Here is a 22,896-nt window from a genome sequence, read left to right on the forward strand (position 1 = left end):
TTGTTTCTTTTTCTCATTTTATTTGACTACACCCCTTATTAGTGTTCTCTTATTATCTCTCTCTCATCTTCTTTTTGTATCATACCTATTTTATATTTTTTATCTAGACTTCTTCTGTCAGTCATGTGTGATTGCTCTTAACATGCCATTTGATGGAGTATGAGATTACTAATCCTTCCCTAATTATCTGCCTCTTCCTCTCACCCCTCCTCTCTCTCCCCCAACTCCCTCTCCAGCCGGTGGACTTTGAGCAGAACAGGGCCTTCATGCTGACGGTGGTGGTCAATAACCAGGCTCCGCTGGCCAGTGGGATCCAGTCGTCCCTCCAGTCCACATCCGGGGTCACCATCTCTGTGGTAGACATCAACGAACCGCCCTTCTTCCCCACCAACCCCAAATCCATCCGCTTTGAGGAGGGTGTTCCTGCTGGCACCTCTCTCACCACCTTCTCAGCCAGCGACCCTGACCGCTTCATGCAGCAGAGCATCAGGTGCTGGACAGACACACACACATTTTCACACACATACATTCACTCACCACCTTCTCAGCCTGCAACCCTGACCACTTCTTGTAACAGATCATTAGGTACAGTGGGGAACTATACAAACTGTCCCTCTCTCTTAAGAATTCTGTGTATACGCAGTCAGTTAAGAGCTGCCCTTCCACCTGTATGAGAGAGCAAGAGAGAGAGAGCGAGAGAGAGAGAGAGACCCCTGGGTAATCAGAGCCATGTGTATTCTAAAGGTATAGATAGGGGACACACACATACATTCAAACACACACAGCACCTGGCCCTATCCCAAAGGCCTGACACAGCACTGTACACCTGCAGTGTTTCCAGGGTTCTCACATTATTGGCTGTGACTCTAAACCAACCTTTAAATTACCACCTGGCTTTTTAAAGGCTGCCTGTGGAGCACTGCAGTGTCTTAACTTCCTCAATGTCAGCTGATCTATGACATTATTATGTTGATTACCCACACATAATGAATACCTCCTCTCAGAGACTGTGTCCAGTGTGTATGGATGGCTGGTTCACTCTCTCCAGCGCCAAGCCCAGAATCATCCTTGTGTTCCGTTTTCCTCGCTCTCTCTCTCTTTCGCTCTCTCTCTTGTGAAAAGATCGAAACAAGTTTGCCAATTAATTTCACAGCAAATGAGAGTAAATTGGGTGTACCAGCTGGGCTCTGTATCTTGCTGCAGCACTCTCTCTCTCTCTCCTTCTCTCTCGCTTTGCTTTCTCTCTCCCCATCTTCCTTTTCCCTCTCTCTCCTTCTCTCTCGCTTTGCTTTCTCTCTCCCCATCTTCCTTTTCCCTCGCTCTCCTTCTCTCTCGCTTTGCTTTCTCTCTCCCCATCTTCCTTTTCCCTCTCTCTCCTTCTCTCTCGCTTTGCTTTCTCTCTCCCCATCTTCCTTTTCCCCCTCTCTCCTTCTCTCTCGCTTTGCTTTCGCTCTCCCCATCTTCCTTTTCCCTCTCTCTCCTTCTCTCTCACTTTGCTTTCTCTCTCCCCATCTTCCCTTCCACTCTCTCTCCTCTCTCGCTTTGCTTTCTCTCTCCCCATCTTCCCTTTCCCTCTCTCTCCTCTCTCGCTTTGCTTTCTCTCTCCCCATCTTCCTTTTCCCTCTCACTTTGCTTTCTCTCTCCCCATCTTCCCTTTCCCTCTCTCTCCTCTCTCGCTTTGCTTTCTCTCTCCCCATCTTCCTTTTCCCTCTCTCTCCTCTCTCGCTTTGCTTTCGCTCTCCCCATCTTCCTTTTCCCTCTCTCTCCTTCTCTCTCGTTTTGCTTTCTCTCTCCCCATCTTCCTTTTCCCTCTCTCTCCTTCTCTCTCACTTTGCTTTCTCTCTCCCCATCTTCCCTTTCCCTCTCTCTCCTCTCTCGCTTTGCTTTCTCTCTCCCCATCTTCCTTTTCCCTCTCACTTTGCTTTCTCTCTCCCCATCTTCCCTTTCCCTCTCTCTCCTCTCTCGCTTTGCTTTCTCTCTCCCCATCTTCCTTTTCCCTCTCTCTCCTCTCTCGCTTTGCTTTCTCTCTCCCCATCTTCCTTTTCCCTCTCTCTCGATCTCCCCTTCCTTTTCCGTACACCAGTTTCAGCTTGCAGTACATCTTGGAGATAAGTTTGGCTAGCAGAGGCACACCATGTTCTGTCACGGTCTGCTACACACATTCATACACACACACACACTCTCTCTCTCTCTCTCTCTCTCTCGTTCCCTCTTGCTCTCCAAACCACTCTCTCTTTCTTTCTCTCTCACACACAGACATACACAGACACATACATGCACACTGATACCCAATCAATTCTGCTGCACATCCAGCATGATTTGCCATTTACCCACACTGGAGCCTTAACAAACTAGTGGGACAGTTTGTCCACCTCAGCCTCCAATGTGGTTTCATCTGTACTGAAGTCCCCCATATAAAATGTAAAAAAATTCACTGTAGTGTTTTTGTGAACATTACTGTAGTATATACTGTAGTATTTACAGTTAACTATATCATAAATAATCTAGTAAAATAAAACTGTAGTATATACTTTAGTAATTAATGTAGTGTTTTTGCAGACTAGTATATTGTAGTATTTACTGTAGTTTTTCATTAACATTTTTTTTATTTTTTATCAGAAACTCACTTCTTTAGCCAATGTGCAGATTTTGTCAAAGATCTGTGATATCTCTATGTGACTGAGGGAGATGGCTGAAAAGGACGAGGCGAGTGTAGGAAAGCGAAGCTGATAAGTAAGGGAAAGGTAACGAACAAGATAGAAGGGAAGAAGTGTGAGAACAGGTCAAGGAAAAGCAAGTGCACAGGAGGTTTGGAGAGTTGAGAAAGGGGGGGTCAGGGCTAGAACTTGACAGTAGAGATCTTCATGGGCCCAAAAAGTTGGACCTGTTCCAAAACAAACCTTGGGCTTTCCCACCTAGACCCGATATGCATCATGTTTTTTAAATTTAGAGACCTGTTCCGAACAGACCAAGGACAACTAGACCCGTTCTGTATAGACCTGGTTGAATCCAGACCCGGACCGATCCGAGTGAAGCAGCAGAAAAGTAATTATTTAAGCTACTTTATTATCTGGAAGTGATCAAGTGCGAGAGGAGGGAGAAAGGTGAGAGGTGCAGCTCTAGCAGGCGGGGGAGGGGCTGTACTGTGAGTGAGTGACACAGGGAGCAGGAAGGAGGGAGGGAGAAACGACTCAAACTATAGTAGACTAATAGCTGCCATAGCTAGGTTATTTATCATAAAATATGATTACATAGTACCTGTCTTGACTGCATCAAACTGGGAGAAGCTAGTTAAGCTAACGTTAGCTAGCTAGGCTGCAGTGCATTCGCTTTTTCATCCTACAGTTACAAATACAACTCCATTTAGAATATTAATTAGCAACCTACCTGTTGGCTCGTGGTCGTTGTAGCCTATCCTTCTCCTTTAAATTCCGTCATTTTAATTCCATCTTCCATTGATTAGATATCTCCTAACTTTTGCCACACACGGAGGCTCTACTTGACAGTTTTTCTTCAGGCCAGTGGCAGGCAGTGAGTTCTAGGGGGGGTCAGGGGCCAGGGGATTGGGGGATGGTGAGGGGGTAGAGGGGGAGCCTGGGAGGGAGGAATCAGGCATCCCCTGTCGGGGTCAAACTAGTGTGGCGAGGTGTGGGATTGAGAAACATGCATAAATAATTACCCAGACTACCCTGCATGGCTGGAGGAAGGCTAAGAGGACATACATTTTTGATTCTCAGGGACAGGCTTCCACTAGCTTCACTAACCCCACCAGACTTCATACTAGATCTTATTCACTCCTAACACCCACTTTCCAGTACCACCAGCCTGGATATACATAGAGAGACTGATCAAGGTATTGTATGACATTGGAATTGTATTATTCAAATTGCAGAATTTATATACGTTTTACTTCTTTGTGTCTTTCAAAGCACCAGAGCAAACACAGACTTAAAGTTCCAGACAGTAGTGAAGCAATAAGAACCAAATAAATTAAATCATAAAACTGACTCCAACTAATCAAACTGCAGCTCCAACAGGTATATTTTACTGGTCATCCCCAAAGCCAACACTTCCTTTGGCCGCCATTCCTTCCAGTTTTCTGCTGCCAATGACTGGAACGAATTGCAAAAATATCTGAAGCTGGAGTCTTATATCTCCCTCTCTAACTTTAAGCATCAGCTGTCAGAAAAGCTTACCGATCACTGTACCTGTAACACAGCCAATCTGTAAATAGCATTTATTTATTGTAATTAATAATTATTTAGCCTCAATGGCCTATTTATTGCCCTACTCTTCTACATTTGCACACACTGTACATAGATTTTTCTATTGTGTTATTGACCGTACATTTGTTTATGTGTAACTCTGTGTTGTTGTTTTTGTCGTACTGCTTTTCTTTATCTTGGCCAGGTCGCAGTTGTAAATGAGAACTTGCTCTCAACTGGCCTACCTGGTTAAATAAAGGTGAAATAAAATGTTTTTAATATCAGCAATTAAAACAAAGAATTGACTCTGGCAAACCAAACCAGATCGTTGTTACTTGAAAAGCACATTCCCTCCAGTCGTGTCAGTTGGAGAAGGCAGAAGTAGTCTGTGTTGTCCTGATGATGGTTCTCTCCCATCTGTCCTCATACAGAGAGTGTCAGATGTTGCACACTGACACACTCATCAGCTGGTGTGTGTGTGTGTGTGTGTGTGTGTGTGTGTGTGTGTGTGTGTGTGTGTGTGTGTGTGTGTGTGTGTGTTAAAGGTCGACCGATTAATCGGAATGGCCGATTAATTAGGGCCGATTTCAAATTTTCACAACAATCGGAAATCGGTATTTTTGGTCGCCGATTTGCTGATAAAAAAATAAAAAAATAAATAAACGTTATTTAACTAGGCAAGTCAGTTAAGAACACATTCTTATTTTCAATGACGGCCTAGGAACGGTGGGTTAACTGCCTTGTTCATTGGCAGAACGACAGATTTTCACCTTGTCAGCTCGGTGGATCCAATCTTGCAACCTTACAGTTAACCAGTCCAACGCAATAACGACCTGCCTCTCTCTCGTTGCACTCCACAAGGAGACTGACTGCCTGTTACGCGAATGCAGTAAGCCAAGGTAAGTTGCTAGCTAGCATCAAACTTATCTTATAAAAAACTATCAATCATAATCACTAGTTAACTACATATGGTTGATGATATTACTAGATATTATCTAGCGTGTCCTGCGTTGCATAAAATCTGACTGAGCATACAAGCATCGGACTGAGCGGTGGTAGACAGAAGCAGGCGCGTAAACATTCATTTAAACAGCACTTTCGTGCGTTTTGCCAGCAGCTCTTTGTTGTGTGTCAAGCATTGCGCTGTTTATGACTTCAAGCCTATCAACTCCCGAGATGAGGATGGTGTAACCGAAGTGAAATGGCTAGCTAGTTAGCGCGTGCTAACTAGAGTGACGGAACCTATACTGTTACACTGGCAATACTAAAGTGCCTGTAAGAACATCCAATAGTCAAAGGTTAATGAAATACAAATGGTATAGAGGGAAATAGTCCTATAATTCATATAATAGCTACAACCTAAAACTTCTTACCTGGGAATATTGAAGACTCATGTTAAAAGGAACCACCAGCTTTCATATGTTCTCATGTTCTGAGCAAGGAACTGAAAAGTTAGTTTTCTTACATAGCACATATTGCACTTTTACTTTCTTCTCCAACACTTTGTTTTTTCATTATTTAAACCAAATTGAACATGTTTCATTATTTACTTGAGGCTAAATTGATTTTATTGATGTATTATATTAAGTTAAAATAAGTGTTCATTCAGTATTGTTGTAATTGTCAATATTACAAAAAAAATAAAACATTTGGCCGATTAATTGGTATCGGCTTTTTTGGTCCTCCAGTAATCGGTATCGGCTTTGAAAAATCGGTCGACCTCTAGTGTGTGTGTGTGTGTGTGTGTGTGTGTGTGTGTGTGTGTGTGTGTGTGTGTGTGTGTGTGTGTGTGTGTATGTGAATCATGTGGGATCAGGAAAGGTTGGAGGGTGGGCGACTGAGATCCGTTGGGTAAATTCTAGGTTCAAAGTTCAAAAATCATGGTAAGCTCTGTTTACATAAAAAAATTCCTAGCTACAACTAGCTAAGTGCAAACCAGCTGTAACATACATTATACAATGGGTGGGTCTAATGATGATTGGTTAAAAGTGAAAAAGTGTTGATTTCATAAGTTACCGCCAGCTAAATCTATGATTTTAAAAATACAATTTACTCTGGTCAATCTGACTGCGCAATCCACTGTCGGATCAGCCCAGCAAGGCCAATTCTAAACTTGATCTCCACTATAAAAAGCATCTAGATGTCATCTCAAATTTCTTTTAGACTAACATTTTGTTTTAAACAGCAGAGATTTGTATAAACCTTGCTGTTAGTCTCTCCGACATTTGCAACATTGTTTCAATATTCAAATTAGATCTCAAATTAGATTAGGTCCCATAGTAATGAACGTGTCGGGAGTCAGGACGAGAAAGACAGGCAGGCAGCGTTTCTCGACCAGTCGAAATCATGAATCAGCTGGCATCATTTTTATGGATATATACAAAGAAATGTCAGTTGAAAACAGGTAACACAAAGCGTAGTGCAGCTAGTTTGCAGACTTTACTGCTTCAGTGTTTGAAGTGATTGTGTTAACTGTGTTGTTGGCTAACTCCTTTGAACAACAGTGTCCTGACAAGAGAGCACATTTTCTATGCCAGGTGAAATCGCGCCTCATTAGCTCATTAGTTTAAACAAATGTAAATGCAGCTACTGTTGTTATTCTTTTTGACGTTTGGCGTAACTATAATTTAGCCACAGTTGGCTAGATAGAAAGCAAGGAATAAGAACGTTGCCAGCCAGTATGGCAATGGAACATTTAGAACGAACGACGGGGTTGCATCCATAGATACAGAACTGAACGACTGCGTCTCTGGCAACCGAACCAGTACAACGAACGACCAGCCGGCTTGGGTAGCAACCCTAGATTTGTGTCAGGACTATATCTTGTTGAAGGAGGAAATAGTATGAATAAATTCATCAAAATAAGATTTTATAAGAAAATTTGTCAATCATTATTTAAATATGTTGGTAACCTTTTGTATAAAAGTGATAATACCCTCGAAGCTGTTTTTTGGAGGATATATTGGCACGGTTTGCCGGCCTGAGATGAAGTCGAGGGCCTAACAACACCCATGCCAATATATCCTCCAAAGACTGGCTTATTGGGCATTATCACTTAAACTTACATCCATGTATCCAGCTGTAATCAACTAAGATGAATACATTTACAGACCCAAACTCATCAACCTTGCATTCCAATATGCAGAAACTATTGCCAGTGAAGCACGGAGGAAACAATATAACGCAAAGGTTTTGAAAGAGCACCCAGTGACCCTAAAAACAGACTTTATCCAACAAAAATACAAACAAATCTGTTTTTCACTGAATGTTCAAATGCTTGGCATGCAGCCCCTGCGCAAGTCAAACAAACATCTTAAAATGTCTGGAAACAAGACCATGAGACAATTGTATGTGGACACAACCCCAATAGTATTAACTTAAGGGGGCTGAATAATTTTGCACGCCCAATTTTTCAGTTTTTGATTTGTTAAAAAAGTTTGAAATATCCAATAAATGTCGTTCCACTTCATGATTGTGTCCCACTTGTTGTTGATTCTTCACAAAAAAATACAGTTTTATATCTTTATGTTTGAAGCCTGAAATGTGGCAAAAGGTCGCAAAGTTCAAGGGGGCCGAATACTTTCGCAAGGCACTGTATATATATATATATATATATATATATATATATATATATATATATATATATATATAAATATATATATAAATAAAACTGTTAACATAATTTAATTATTTCCAATATGTTTTCATTAATTTAATTCACTTAGTCTATGAGAATTTGTAAGATTCTTATTTGCATAAAATAGACGGAGACCAATCATCAAAAATGGATAATAGTATTTATTCTCAGAGCGCGCTGCCATGTAACCACGAACAACAGTTTATGCACTCACTGCCTTATCTAAAACACCCCAGAGCTAAGTTTTGTCGGTTCAACCATAGGTTAACGACCCTACCCTAACCCATTCCTCCCCAGGCTAGTTGGAATGGTGTTCGTTATGTTTAATTACTCCTTGTCCATGCCACATAATCCCTTCTTATGAACTCATATTGTGACTCAGATATAATAAAACAGAGTATAAGTTTACTTAGTTACAGTTCTATTTAAAATGAGGATATTGTTTTGTTATTTATTCATACTATTTCTAACAATAACTGAACAGTAATGATCCAAGGCCAGTCTAGAGCTGTTTGAAGAAGAGTTCAACATGATAAAACCTCTAGTGGATGATGAAGTAAAAACTGACTTGTCTCCACTAACAATGGCTGTAACTCCCAAAACATGGCCTTCAAAACAGGAGGCCCACAGTACATCACTCCCTCCCTCCCTCCCTCACCTGTAACAGCTGTGTGCACAACATAAACATTATCTGGGAAACAAATCCAGAACTGCCTCTCCCTATTAGAATGGAGATTACGGAATGTTTTATTTTTTTATTAGGATTCCCATTAGCCGATGCCAATGGTGACAGCTAGTCTTACTGTGGTCCGACACATAACAAAAAGACATTAAAGACAAAAGACAATTAACATACATTAACATGTAGTGTGTGTGTGCATCTATCAGTTACTCATACAGATAGAACAAACAACAAGGGTGTGACACTGTCCAGACACTGATGGAAGAGTTGAGGCATTTCAATCAGCTTCAATAGAACAGTTAAGGCAGAACACTAAACAAATGACGCAGTCCATTGTCACCCTCCAAGAGGAGCTGATTGTGGTAAAGGTGGAGCTGCAGCAAAGAGAGGGTGACCAATGGCCTACGTCAGCAGCTTCTGACCATGCCACCAACAGAGCAGCTGCATCAGCCTGGTGGAAGCCCAGATACTCCTGAGCCCAGTACAGCCTTCAACCCATTTGCCTCACTAGCCCCTCAGCCTCTTAGGGTCCACCTTGACCTGCCAACCTCCCAGCCTGCCACAGCTTACCTTGACCTGCCAACCACCCAGCCTGCCTTGCCTACCTCCCAGCAGTCTGACCATGTTCAGCCGATCACACCTCCAGAGAACAGGGGACAGGATCCAGTTCAACCCAGGATACCTTACAAAACTGCAGTTATGAAAGAAGTATCTAAAATAATCTATTTCCCAGACACCAAACAGATAAATGCTGGTGTCCCACTACTGACAGTGACCTGCGCACAAAAGGAGAAAGAGTGGCCGAGGAAGTGAGAAAGGTGGCAGAGAAATCACACACCCTGTTCCCAAGGACACACATTATTATATTCACCCTTCTACCAAGGAAAGATCTCCCCTGGAAAAGGATTCAAAATGTCAACCAAAAATTCACCATGCACTGCTCCACACTACTAAATGTCAGCATCTATCACCACCACACCCTGACATGTGAGAACTTGTATGACCATGTACACCTGGACCATGAGGGAGTCAGAATCTTTGCCAAGAACCTGAAAGATGCCAAGTTAGACAGAGATGCACAATCATCCCAGGCCAGCAACAGAGCCCCACCAGTTCCCTATCAAGGGAGACGGAGGAGGCCAATCTCATCTCAGCTGAGCCCGACATAGACATCTCCAGCCCCTACCAACATGTCCAAGCCCAGCTGCGATAGACCGTGACCAGATCAGCAGTGCCAGAACCAACCTAGCTCAGCCAAGCAGTGCCAGGACCAACCCAACTCAGCACAGCGGTTCCAGAACCAGCCCAGCTCAACCCAGCAGCGCCAGACACAGCTCATCTCAGCCCAACACAACCCTTCACAGCACTGGACTGTACTCTAGGGGTAGGACAAATAGTGGCCAACAGGAGGGTACACCAGACCATACCTCAACCTCACTGCCAGACCACATATGCAGAGGCAGCCTCTGGTAAGAGACAAATAGACCCTTCAGCCATCGGAGAGACAACAGACCTGGCCTGCCTAAACACAGCTCAATCAGACCCGTTGCATCACAGCACAGCTCTACCAGACCTGGTCCGCCTCAGCACAGCTCTACCAGACCTGGCCAGCCTCAGCACAGCTCAACCAGGCCCGACCCATCACAGCACAGCACAACCAGACCCGGCCCGCCTCAGCACAGTTCTACCTGACCCTGCCCATCGCAGCACAGCTGTACCAGACTAGGCCCATCACAGCACAACCAGACCTGGTCCATTACAGCACAGCTCTACCAGACCCGGCACACCTCAGCTCTGCCAGACCTGGCCCATCACAGCAAAGCTCCAATCAGCCCAGTTCTACAGAGCACCGACCACTACCCTAGTCTGGAAAAACTATGTTGAGGGTAGTGCATCACATGATATAGTCCACACCATGTATCATTCATGCCAGCAGCCCTCATATGCTAAGATTTTGGAGCTTCGCCAGTCACACTGCCCTTCACACCACTCTCCACAATTCCCCCCACAACCTCCCTCCCAAGCCAGTTTTGGTTACCCTCCCTACTTACATCCCCAGGACAGGCATGGGACACTCCTTCCCCCAACGGCAGCCTCAACCTTGCAACAGGAGCCACACAAAGGCCTCCTCTCCACACCCAGTCCACCCGAATGAAGCTCCGGCCAATGGAGTGGAGCTGCTGCAGGGGACAGGAGTGGCTGCCAATGCTCCACTCTGGTCCCCTGCAGCTGCTCCAATCCTTTGGTGGGAGCTTCATCCGGGGTGGACTGAGCTCTGCCTACACTGCTCTCCCAGTTCCCGCCTGGTCTGTAAAAAATGTTTTACACAATTTACATTTGGGTACAGGACTCATGTCCTGACATTCTGGTTCTCTCAGAAACATGGTTAAATGGTTCTGTCTCTGAGAAAGACATTGAAGTAAAGGATTACAAGGTATTTAGATGTGACAGAAAGGGGGAGGAGTGGCCTTTTACTTTCCTTTTACAGAAAGGGGGAGGAGTGGCCATATACAGTTGAAGTCAGAAGTTTACATACACTTAGGTTGGAGTCATTAGAACTCGTTTTTCAACCACTCCACAAATTTCTTGTTAACAAACTATAGTTTTGGCAAGTCGGTTAGGACATCTTCTTTGAGCATGACAAAAGTAATTTTTCCAACAATTGTTTACAGACAGATTATTTCACTTATAATTCACTATATCACAATTCCAGTGGGTCAGAAGTTTAAATACAATAAGTTGACTGTGCCTTTAAACATCTTGTAAAATTCCCAAAAATGATGTGATGGCTTTAGAAGCTTCGGATAGGCTAATTGACATAATTTGAGTCAATTGGAGGTGTACCTGTGGATGTATTTCAATGCCTACCTTCAAACTCAGTGCCTCTTTGCTTGACATCATGGGAAAATCAAAAGAAATCAGCCAAGAACTCTGAAAAAAATGTAGACCTCCACAAGTCTGGTTCATCTTTGGGAGCAATTCCCAAATGCCTGAAGGTACCACGTCCACAATAGTACGCAAGTATAAACACCATGGGACCACGCAGCCGCCATACCACTCAGGAAGGAGATGCGTTCTGTCTTCTAGAAATTAACATACTTTGGTGCGGAAAGTGCAAATCAATCCCAGAACAACAGCAAAGGACCTTGTGAAGATGCTGGAGGAAACGGGTACAAAAATATCTATATCCATAGTAAAACGAGTCCTATATCGACATAACCTGAAAGGCCGCTCAGCAAGGAAGAAGCCACTGCTCCAAAACCGCCATAAAAAAGCCAGACTACGATTTGCAACTGCACATAGGGACAAAGATCATACTTTTTGGAGAAATGTCCTCTGGTCTGATGAAACAAATATAGAACTGTTTGGCCATAATGACCATCGTTATGTTTGGACGAAAAAGGGGGAGGATTGTAAGCCGAAGAACACCATCCCAACCGTGAAGCATGGAGGTGGCAGCATCATGTTGTGGTGGTGCTTTGCTGTGGGATGGACTGGTGCACATCACAAAATAGATAGCATCATGAGAAGGAAAATTGTATTGATATATTGAAGCAACATCTCCAGACATCAGTCAGGAAGTTAAAGCTTGGTCGCAAGTGGGTCTTCCAAATGGACAATGACCCCAAACATACTTCTAAAGTTGTGGCAAAATGGCTTAAGGACAACAAAGTCAAGGTATTGCCATCACAAAGCCCTGACCTAAATCCCATAGCAAATTTGTGGGCAGAACTGAAAAAGCGTGTGCGATCAAGGAGGCTTACAAACCTGACTCAGTTACACCAGCTCTGTCAGGAGGAATGGGACAACATTCACCCAACTTATTGTGGGAAGCTTATGGAAGGCTAAACAAAACTTTGACCCAAATTAAACAATTTAAAGGCAATGCTACCAAATACTAATTGAGTGTATGTAAACTTCTGACCCACTGGGAATGTGATGAAATAAATAAAAGCTTAAATAAATCATTATCTCTACTATTATTCTGACATTTCACATTCTTAAAATAAAGTGGTGGTTCCAACTGACCTAAAACAGGGAATTTTTTGTTGGATTAAATGTCAGGAATTGTGAAAAACTGAGTTTGAATGTATTTGGCTAAGATGTATGTAAACTTCCGACTTCAGCTGTATGTCAACTTTAATTTCATGGTATCCCAATCTGTAAATATTTATGTTTTTAAATTTGAGCTTCTGGTTGTCGATGTGTCCGAAGACCAGAATACACATTTATTTGTTGCTGCCAAGGCAGATGCTGTAGACGCTATATCTGTAGGCGCTATATATTTTTAACACCTTTTTTAACGGGATAATTTTCATCAACAACCGCTGAATTGCATAGCGCCACATTCAATGAATATGACTAAAAATATTTATATTCATGAAATCACAAGTGCAATATAGGAAAACACACCTTAGCCTTTTGTTAATCCACCTGTAGTGGCAGATTTTGAAATTATGCTTTACAGTGAAAGCAATCCAAGCGTTTGTGTAAGTTTATTGATCGCTCTACAAAACATTATGTACGCTTAGCATCAAGTAGCTTGGTCACGAAAATCAGAAAAGCAATCAAATTAATTGTTTACCTTTGATGATCTTCGGATGTTTTCACTCACGAGACTCCCAAATACAAAAAAAATGTTCCTTTTGTTCCATAAAGATTATTTTTATATCCAAAATACCTCCGTTTGTTTGGCGCGTTATGTTCAGAAATCCACAGGAAAGAGCGGTCACGACAACACAGACAAATTCCAAATAGTTTCCGTGATGTCCACAGAAATCAGTCAAACATTTTTTATAGTCAATCCTTAGGTTGTTTTTAAAATATATAATCGATAATATATCAACCGCAAATGTCTTTATCAGTAGGAGAGGGAAAGGCAATGGTAGTCCAAACTCTGTTGCGCGAGCAAAATTCAAGCGACCACCTGACGTGATGCTATCTTTCTGGCTCATTTTTCAAGATAAAAGCCTGAAACTATGTCTGAAGACTGTTGACACCTTGAGGAAGCGATAGGAAAAGGAATCTGGTTGATATCCCTTTCAATGGAGCAAAGGGAGGCTATGGAACATGAAGTTTTCAAAATAGAAGCCACTTCCTGGTTTGATTTTCCTTAGGGTTTCGCCTGCAATATCAGTTCTGTTATACTCACAGACAATATTTTGACAGTTTTGGAAACTTTAGAGTGTTTTCTATCCAATTCTACTAATAATATGCATATATTAGCAACTGAGACTGAGGAGCTGGCTGTTTACAATGGGCACCTTTTCATCCAAGCTATTCAATACTGCCCCTGCAGCCATAAGAAGTTAATCATGAAACAAATGTATTATCCAGAGACTGAAGGAAAAAAGGAAACCGCACACTGCTCTTGGTAGTATCACTGATATTTAATAAGCTTACGTATCGGCCTTCATCATCTATTTTGTTCAGATGTGCAAGTGCCTTTTGAATTTTGTATTATCCAGAGACAGAACATTAGTGAGTAATATACTTGGAAGCGGTGGGTGGTGTGTGCGCCTCCTAAGTCAGACTAGAAGACCACTCCTCGAGTACCTTTCCTTCGCCGGCGTTGTTTTGGTTCGGCCTCCAGAATCAGTTAAAGTGCCCTGAGGGGTATGAACAAAGGATCCTATTCTGGAAAGTCGTATTCCTGGTCGTAATGCTGATAGTGCTGGTGAGTTACCGCCACTCTGATATCCAATAGTTCTTCCCGGGAAAATCTGGGCTAATAATGTAAGAAATAACACCTAAAATACAAAATAGGGCAACGTTTCTTAACCTGTTGCGTCTACCAAACCCGGATCCGGGATTCTATTTACAGACCTAAGCTCATTACCATAACGCAACGTTAACTATTCATGAAAATCGCAAATGAAATGAAATAAATATGCCATCTCTCAAGCTTAGCCTTTTGTAAACAACACTGTCATCTCAGATTTTCAAAATATGCTTCTCAACCATAGGAAAACAATCATTTGTGTAAAAGTGGCTAGCTAGCGTAGCATTTAGCGTTAGCATTAGCGTTAGCATCCAGCACGCAAGATTTCAACAAAAACATAAAAGCCTTCAAATAAAATCATTTACCTTTGAAGAACTTCGGATGTTTTCAATGAGGAGACTCTCAGTTAGATAGCAGATGCTCAGTTTTTCCAAAAAAGATTCTTTGTGAATTCGAAATAGCTCCGTTTTCTGCATCACATTTGGCTACCAAAAAAAAAACGAAAATTCAGTCCTCAAAACGCGAACTTTTTTCCAAATTAACTCCATAATATCGACTGAAAACATGGCAAACGTTGTTTAGAATCAATCCTCAAGGTGTTTTTCACATATCTCTTCAATGATATATCGTTCGTGGAAGCATGGTTTCTCCCCTCAATCAAATGGAAAAGTACAAGCAGCTGGCGTTTGCGCACCGAATTCCACGCAGGACACCATGCGGACACTTGGAAAATGTAGTCTCTTATGGTCAATCTTCCAATGATATGCCTACAAATACGTCACAATGCTGCTAACACCTTGGGGGAACGACAGAAAGTGTAGGCTCATTCCTTGCGCAATCACAGCCATATAAGGAGACAATGGAAAACAGAGCTTCAGAGATTCTTCTAATTTCCTGCTTGACGCATCATCTTGGTTTCGCCTGTAGAATGAGTTCTGGGGCACTTACAGACAATATCTTTGCAGATTCTGAAACTTCAGAGTGTTTTCTTTCAAAAACTGTCAATATGCATAGTCAAGCATCTTTTCGTGACAAAATATCGCGCTTAAAACGGGAACGTTTTTTATCCAAAAATGAAATAGCGCCCCTAGAGATCCAAGAGGTTAAGAGTTAGAAGCACGGCAGCGCTCTCTGTCGGCCGCCATTTTTCATTTCGTTATGGTTAGTAGGTCGGTTCAGCAATTTACTATCTGTGACGTGCTAGATGCCTTGCTTAAGATTGATGTAAAAAGAATCCACTGGGGCTGATATACTTGATCTATTTTTTGCTGCAGCTCTCTGCCCCTCTGATTACTTAATCATTATCCCATATTTTTTACCTGACGATTATATCTTGTACTATCCCCAAGGTTTGGAAGGCGGCCCATGTACTCCCCCTTCACAAAAGTGGTGACCCTTGTGGCCAAAATAATGATCAACCTATTTCTAAACTTATTTGCCTAGATAAAATATTAGAATCCTTGATTCATTCTTGGCTAATGTAATGACCCTAGGTGTTGCTGGTGTAGAGAATCAGGCGCAGGGCCGCAGATATGAGTAATCAAACATACTTTACTCAAAAGGTAAAATATACAAAGTAACAAATCCACGTACACCATTACAGACCGAAAATACAAAATAAACAATCACAAAAACTATGAGGGGAACAGAGGGTTAAATAATGAACAGGTGATTGTGGGATTGAAAACAGGTGTGTGAAACAAAGACAAAACAAATGGAAAATGAAAAGTGGATCGGCGGTAGCTAGAAAGCCAGTGACGTCGATCGTCGAACGCCGCCCGAACAAGGAGAGGGACCGGCTTTGGTGGAAGTCGTGACAGCTAAGATCTTTCATATTCTAAATGTACATCAGTTGGGATTTAGACCAGGTCAGTGACAGTAGCACCCCCCCCCCCCCCTTGACGTGCGGCTGCAGCAGCGCGCCGACACCGACCTCGGGGACGACCCGGAGGACGAGGTGCAGGGCGATCCGGATGGAAATGGTGGAAATCCCGCAACAACGAATGGTCTAGGACGTCCTCCACCGGCACCCAGCATATCTCCTCCTGACCGTACCCCTCCCACTCCACGAGGTACTGAAGGCACCTCGCCCGACGCCTCGAGTCCAGGATAGCTCGAACAGCATACGCCGGGGCCCCTTGATGTCCAGAGGGGGCGGAGGAACCTCCTGCGCCTCAGCTTCCTGGAGTGGACCAGCCACCACCGGCCTGAGTTAAGTCACATGGAACGAGGGATTAATACGATTATCTGGGGGAATCTGTAACCTGTAACATAGCTCGTACAGTCTCATCAGGACTTTAAAAGGCCACACAAACCGCGATCCCAGCTTCTGGCAGGGCAGGCGGAGGGGCAGGTATCCGGTCAATGTTGAATTAGAGTGGGCAGCATGGGCAGCGTCACAGGTCTCCTCCGAGCGCTTGAACCATTCCTCCACTGCAGGAGCTTCGATCTGGCTCTGATGCCACGGTGCCAGAACCGGCTGATAACCCAGTACGCACTGGAAAGGAGAGAGGTTAGTGGAGGAGTGACGGAGTGACGGAGTGAGTTTTGGGCCATATCTGCCCAGGGGATGAACGATGCCACCTCCCCCGTCGCTGCAATATGACCGCAGAAACTTACCCACATCCTGGTTGACTCTCTCTACCTGCCCGTTACTCTCGAGGTGAAGCTGACCCAGACCCACAAACGTTCCATGAACACTCTCCAGACCCTGGACGTGAACTGTGGACTATGTCCACAGGCACCCCGTAGTGCCGGAAGACATGAGTGAACAGGGCCTCCGCAGTCTGTAGGGAGACCTGGAGACCGGGCAAAGGGAGGAGACGGCAGGACTTAGAAAACTGATCCACAACAACCAGGATCGTGGTGTTGCCCTGTAAGGGAGGAAGATCTATCAGGAAGTCCAACGACAGGTGCGACCACGGTCGTTGTGAAACAGGTAGGGGTTGTAATTTCCCTGTGGGCAGGTGGATGGGAGCCTTGCATTGGGCGCACACCGAGCAGGAGGAAACATAAACCCTCACGTCCTTGGCCAAGGTGGGCCACCAGTACTTCCCACTAAGGCAACACACCGTGCGCCTGATGCCAGGATGACCAGAGGAGGGTGACGTATGAGCCCAATAGATCAAACGGTCGCGGAAAGTAGATGGAACGTACAGGCGCCCAGCTGGATACTGGGGGGAGTGGGCTCTATGCGTAATGATGTCCGCGTCCAGCTCCCACACCACCGGTGCCACGAGGCAAGAGGCCGGAAGTATGGGAGTATGATCCATGGATCGCTCTTCTGTGTCATACATCCAGGATAGTGCGTCTGCCTTAGCATTCTGGGAACCTGGTCTGTAGGAGAGGGTGAAAACAAAATGGGTAAAGAACATAGCCCACCTTGCTTGGCGAGGGTTCAGTCTCCTTGCCGCCCGGATGTACTCCAGATTGCAGTGGTCAGTCCAGATATGAAAAGGGTGTTTAGCCCCCTCAAGCCAATGTCTCCACGCCTTCAGAGCCTTGACAACAGACAACAGCTTCCGGTCTCCCACATCATAGTTTCGCTGAGCTTCTTCGAAAAGAAGGCACAGGGGCGAAGCTTTGGTGGCGTGCCTGAGCGCTGAGAGAGCACGGCTCCTATCCCAGCCTCGGACGCATCCACCTCAACTATGAACTGAGCTGAGGTAAACAGTTGACCAAAAGACCGGCCCGCATCAGCCGACCACTGCAGCCACACCGGTCCTCCCTTCAGCAGTGGGGTAATGGGAGCTGCTACCTGACCAAAACCCCGGATAAACCGCCGGTAGTAGTTGGCAAACCCCAGCAACAGCTGCACTTCCTTTACCATGGTGGGAGTCGCCCAATTACGCACGGCTGAAATGCGGTCACTCTCCATCTCCACCCCTGATGTGGAAATACGGTACCCTAAGAAGGAGACGGACTGTTGGAAGAACAGACATTTCTCAGCCTTGACGTACAGGTCATGCTCCAACAGTCGACCAAGCACCCTGCGCACCAAGGACACATGCCCGGCGCATGTAGCGGAGTATATCAGAATGTCATCAATATACACCACTACACCCTGCCCGTGCAGGTCCTGGAAAATCTCGTCAACAAAGGCCTGAAAACTGAAGGAGCATTCATCAACCTGTTCGGCATGACGAGGTACTCATAGTGCCCTGAGGTGGTACTAAATGCCGTCTTCCACTTGTCCTCCTCCCGGATACGTACCAGGTTGTAAGTGCTCCTGAGATCCAACTTTGTGAAGAAGTGCGCCCCGTGTATTGACTCGATCGCACTGGCGATGAGAGGCAGCGATGAGAGGCAGACCCCGATCCTTCTTCACAAAAAAGAAACTCGAGGAGGCAGGTGAAGTGGAGGGCCGAATGTATCCCTGCCCCAGCGATTCAGAGACATATGTTTCCTCCTGTGACAGAGGATACACGTGACTCCTGGGAAGTGCTGCGTCTACCATGAGATTTATCGCACAATCATCCCGTCGATGAGGTGGTAATTTAGTCGCCCTCTTCTTACAGAAGGCGAGAGCCAAATCGGCATATTCTGAGGGGATGTGCATGGTGGAGTCCTGGTCTGGACTCTCCACTGTAGTCGCACTGATGGAAACCCCCACACATCTCCCGGAGCACTCTCGTGACCCCCCTTGAGAGCCCTCTGTTGCCACGAAATAGTGGGGTCATGACAGGCCAACCAGGGTAAGCCCAGCACCACGTAAAGTGGAGCAGGGCCTCCCTAATCAGCCCTGACCCTAATGGTCGACTATCTAGGGTGTGCACAGGGAAAGACATATCCACAGGAACAAGGGGAATCCCTAACCTACGAGCTAATGAACAATCAATAAAATTCCCAGCTGCGCCTGAATCTACTAGTGCCTTATGCTGGGAATGCAGGGAAAACTCAAGAAATGAAACAAACACATACATGTGAGCAACAGGGGGCTGTGGGTGAGCCTGGTGCCGACTCACCCGGGGTGACACAACTCCCTGAGGGACCCCTCCAGCACGACCAGGTTTGTGCCCTCTGCGGCCACAGTTGGTGCAGGGAATGGCCCCTCCTCCGGTCCTCCGGTCGCCCTTAATGCAGCACCTCCCAGCTCCATGGGCGTCGGAGCGGAGGTGCTGGGGGATGGAACTGAGAGGTCCCGATCCGGACGTCCGCAGGCAGTCAGCAGGTTGTCCAACCGGATGGACAGGTCCACCAGCTGGTCCAATGTGAGGGTGGTGTCTCTGCAGGCCAACTCCCGACGGACGTCCTTGCACAGCCTGCAACTGTAGTGATCGATCAGGGCCCTGTCGTTCCATCCCGCGCTGGCGGCCAGGGTCCGGAATTCCAAGGCGAAATCCTGCGAGCTCCTCATCCCCTGCCTCAGGTGGAACAGACATTCACCCGCCGCCCGACCCTCAGGTGAGTGGTCGATCACTGCCCGAAAACGGCGGGTGAAATCTGCGTAATGATCCGCCGCATCTCCCTCACACCATACAGCATTGGCCCATTCCAGGGCTTTGCCTGAGAGGCAGGAAACGAGGGCGGATACACGCTCACGCACCGAAGGAGCCGGGTGGACGGTCGCCAGGTAGAGCTCCAACTGTAGTAGAAAACCCTGGCATCCGGCAGCCGTCTCATCATACTCCCTCGGGAGCGCGAGTCGAATCTCGCTGGGACTAGGGGAAGGAGGGGTGGACAGTGGGACCTGTTGTATTGGAGCTGGTGTAGGCGCTGAAAAGCCTCCTCTCTGCAAATGATCCATAGTCTGCAGCACGCGATCCATGGCAGTGACCAGACGTTGCAACATGGTCGCGTGCTGCTGAACACGCTCCTCCACTGGAACAGGGAGTAGAGAGTCACTCGCAGGACAGCAGATATGAGTAATCTAACGTACTTATAAAATATACAAAGTAACAAATCCACGTACACCATTACAGACCGAAAATACAAAATAAACAACCACTCACAAAAACCATGGGGGGAACAGAGGGTTAAATAATAAACAGGTGATTGTGGGATTGAAAGCAAGTGTGTGAAACAAAGACAAAACAAATGGAAAATTAAAAGTGGATTGGCGGTAGCTAGAAAGCCGGTGATGTCGACCGCCGAACGCCGCCCAAACAAGGAGAGGGACCGGCTTCGGCGGAAGTCGTGACAGCTAAGATCTTTCATATTCTAAATGTACATCAGTTGGGATTTAGACCAGGTAATAGTCACTATCTTTGTTGCATCCCTAGTTATAAATTATGTGGGTAATTGTCTTTTCTCAATTGGCCTAGACCAGGCTGCATGTAACTGGTTTGAAAATGACTTGTTTCCTTGATATGATGAATGGTGTCCCGCAGGGGTTGATTATGGGTCCTGTAATTTTTACATTTTACATGAACTATATCAGCTTGTCTGTAAAACATTGTAACCTGCACTTGTATGCCGACGATACTGTTGGGTATGCTATTACACCCATCGTTGACCAGGCTCTATCTGAACTACAGTCTGCCTTCATTGTATTACAGAACAAACTTTATTGACCTGAATTTAGTATTGAATGTTCTCCAGAGTGCATAAAAATAACTCTGATTTAAGCATAATATGTACTTTGTCCATATTGATCATGTCCCTGCTTACAAGTATCCGGGCATCTGGATAGATGAAAAGCTTTTAAAAACCATATTGACAAGTTAGTTAAGAAGCTGGGAATAAAAATGGATTATTCAGTCGATGTTCCTATTGGTCCTAGACTAAGGTGACAAGGCAGCAGCTACTCTTCCTGGGGTCCAGCAACATTAAGGCAGTTATATACAATTTAAAATATTACATTTCATAACACTTTTCACAACACATTTGGTGTGTGCCCTCAGGCCACTACTCTACTATTCATGTATCTACAATACAAAATCCATGTGTATAGTGCATTCAGAAAGTATTCAGACCCTTTGACTTTTTCCACATTTTGTTACGTTACAGCCTTATTCTAAAATTGATTAAACATTTTTTTCCTCATTAAACTACACACAATATCCCAAAATGAGAACGCAAAAACATTTAAATAAATTCTTTGCAAATTTATAATTTTTACATAAATATTCAGACCCTTTGTTTTGAGACTCGAAATTGAGCTCAGCTGCATCCTGTTTCCATTGATCATCCTTGTGTTTCTACAACTTGATTGGAGTCCACCTGTGGTAAAATCAATTGATTGGACATGAAAAGGCACACCTGTCTATATAAGGTCCCACAGTTGATTGAGAACCATATTTAGGTAGCCTGGTTTCACTTTTGAGTTGTGGGTGATTATTTTCTGTTTGGTGTGTGTTGCACCTGACGGAGCTATTTCGTTCTCTTTTGTTACTTTGTATTTTTTTGTATAAGTTTGTTTTCAGTGTTTTAAACTAAGCATATATAGCCTTGTTGTCTTTGTGCTGACTTCCTGTAACTCCATGGTTCTAAATAAGTAGTTTTCTTAGTAAACTGTTGAAAAAATTAACTTGCTTGATCATGCTGCAGCTCATACATGGACTTCACCAGACAGATGTTGCTCTCCGGTTTTGTGATGAAACAAAGTATGTGTAGTTGAATTTATTCTTTCACTGTGTGAATATTTTATTTTTGTTCTCATGGCCTCATTGAATATCATGGTGGCATATGAACAAATGGATTATACAGCAAATAATGCAATTATCACAACAGGTTGTAATATAACTTTTTTTATGGGTTTGGCTTGGCTTCTTCAGTGATTTTACCCACACACCGCTACTCTCTCCTTTCTCTATCTCTTTATTTCTCAATTTCCATGCTTTGCTGCCCCAGTCTCTCCTTCTCAGGCGTGACTGCCCTCCACTGGAGAACCAGAGTACAACCTGCACCTTCCTCCACACACACACACGGATGGATATTCTCTCTATCTCTGAGTCCATGAGCTTCTACCGGTCAGAGCATGCTAACCTCACCTAAGCCTCAGCAACTTCCTAATAAAGTTAGCTACTGTCTTTCTCCCCTCCCTCTCATATCCCCTTGCCCCCCTCTGTGCCGGCCATGCTCTCTCCCCTGTGGTGATTTCACAGGCTGACGGTTCCAGTCTGCAGGTAGCTGCGAGCCCAGCTGACCAGGGCGGGCAGCCCTCTCTCATCCCGTTCCCATGGCCGTGTAGAGCCCGGGGTACAGCCCACTAGCCTGCTGGGAAAACCCCCCTCCTTCTCTGAAGGGGAGAGGAGATTACTCCCTCCCTCCCTACAGCTAGGCCTGCTCTCTAGCCCACTTTACTGTAGTGCAGGGCAAGCCTACAGAAACACAGTATACATGGTGGGAGAGCCTGAGTGGGAGTGTATGGGTATTAGGCACTGAAGCCTGTTTGCAGCTGTGAATGTGTTCTCTACATCAGTGCATATACACTGATGAAGAGAACAAGGACATTCCATAGATAATATTTACTATGGACACAGATACAGTGGATGAAATATGGTGGAGTGGAAGGTGGTGGACACTGAGAGCAGATGAGAAAAGGATGTATGAGATGAATACAGAGATACAGGGGGATGACAGGATGAAGGAATTTGTGAATATGAAGACATGGTGAGATGAGGTGAGATTGAAGGGGTTGAGTGGAGAGGGGGGGTCCCAGACAGGGATTGTGGGTAAATCCTTGAGATCATATCTGTTTTCTTCTCCC

General features: G+C 44.8%; 1 protein-coding gene across 1 annotated transcript in view; it reads left to right on the plus strand.

Annotated features, from left to right (window-relative positions):
- LOC139368776 (cadherin-4-like) overlaps positions 1-22,896 on the plus strand; it is a 544,653-nt gene that overhangs the window by 494,112 nt on the left and 27,645 nt on the right. Inside the window, exon 11 of the mRNA XM_071108107.1 lies at positions 237-490. Coding sequence (XP_070964208.1) covers positions 237-490 — 254 coding nt within the window. The remainder of the gene's footprint in view (positions 1-236; positions 491-22,896) is intronic.

The sequence above is a fragment of the Oncorhynchus clarkii genome, chromosome 16, assembly GCF_045791955.1.
Source record: "Oncorhynchus clarkii lewisi isolate Uvic-CL-2024 chromosome 16, UVic_Ocla_1.0, whole genome shotgun sequence".
NCBI classification, from domain to species: Eukaryota; Metazoa; Chordata; class Actinopteri; order Salmoniformes; family Salmonidae; genus Oncorhynchus; species Oncorhynchus clarkii.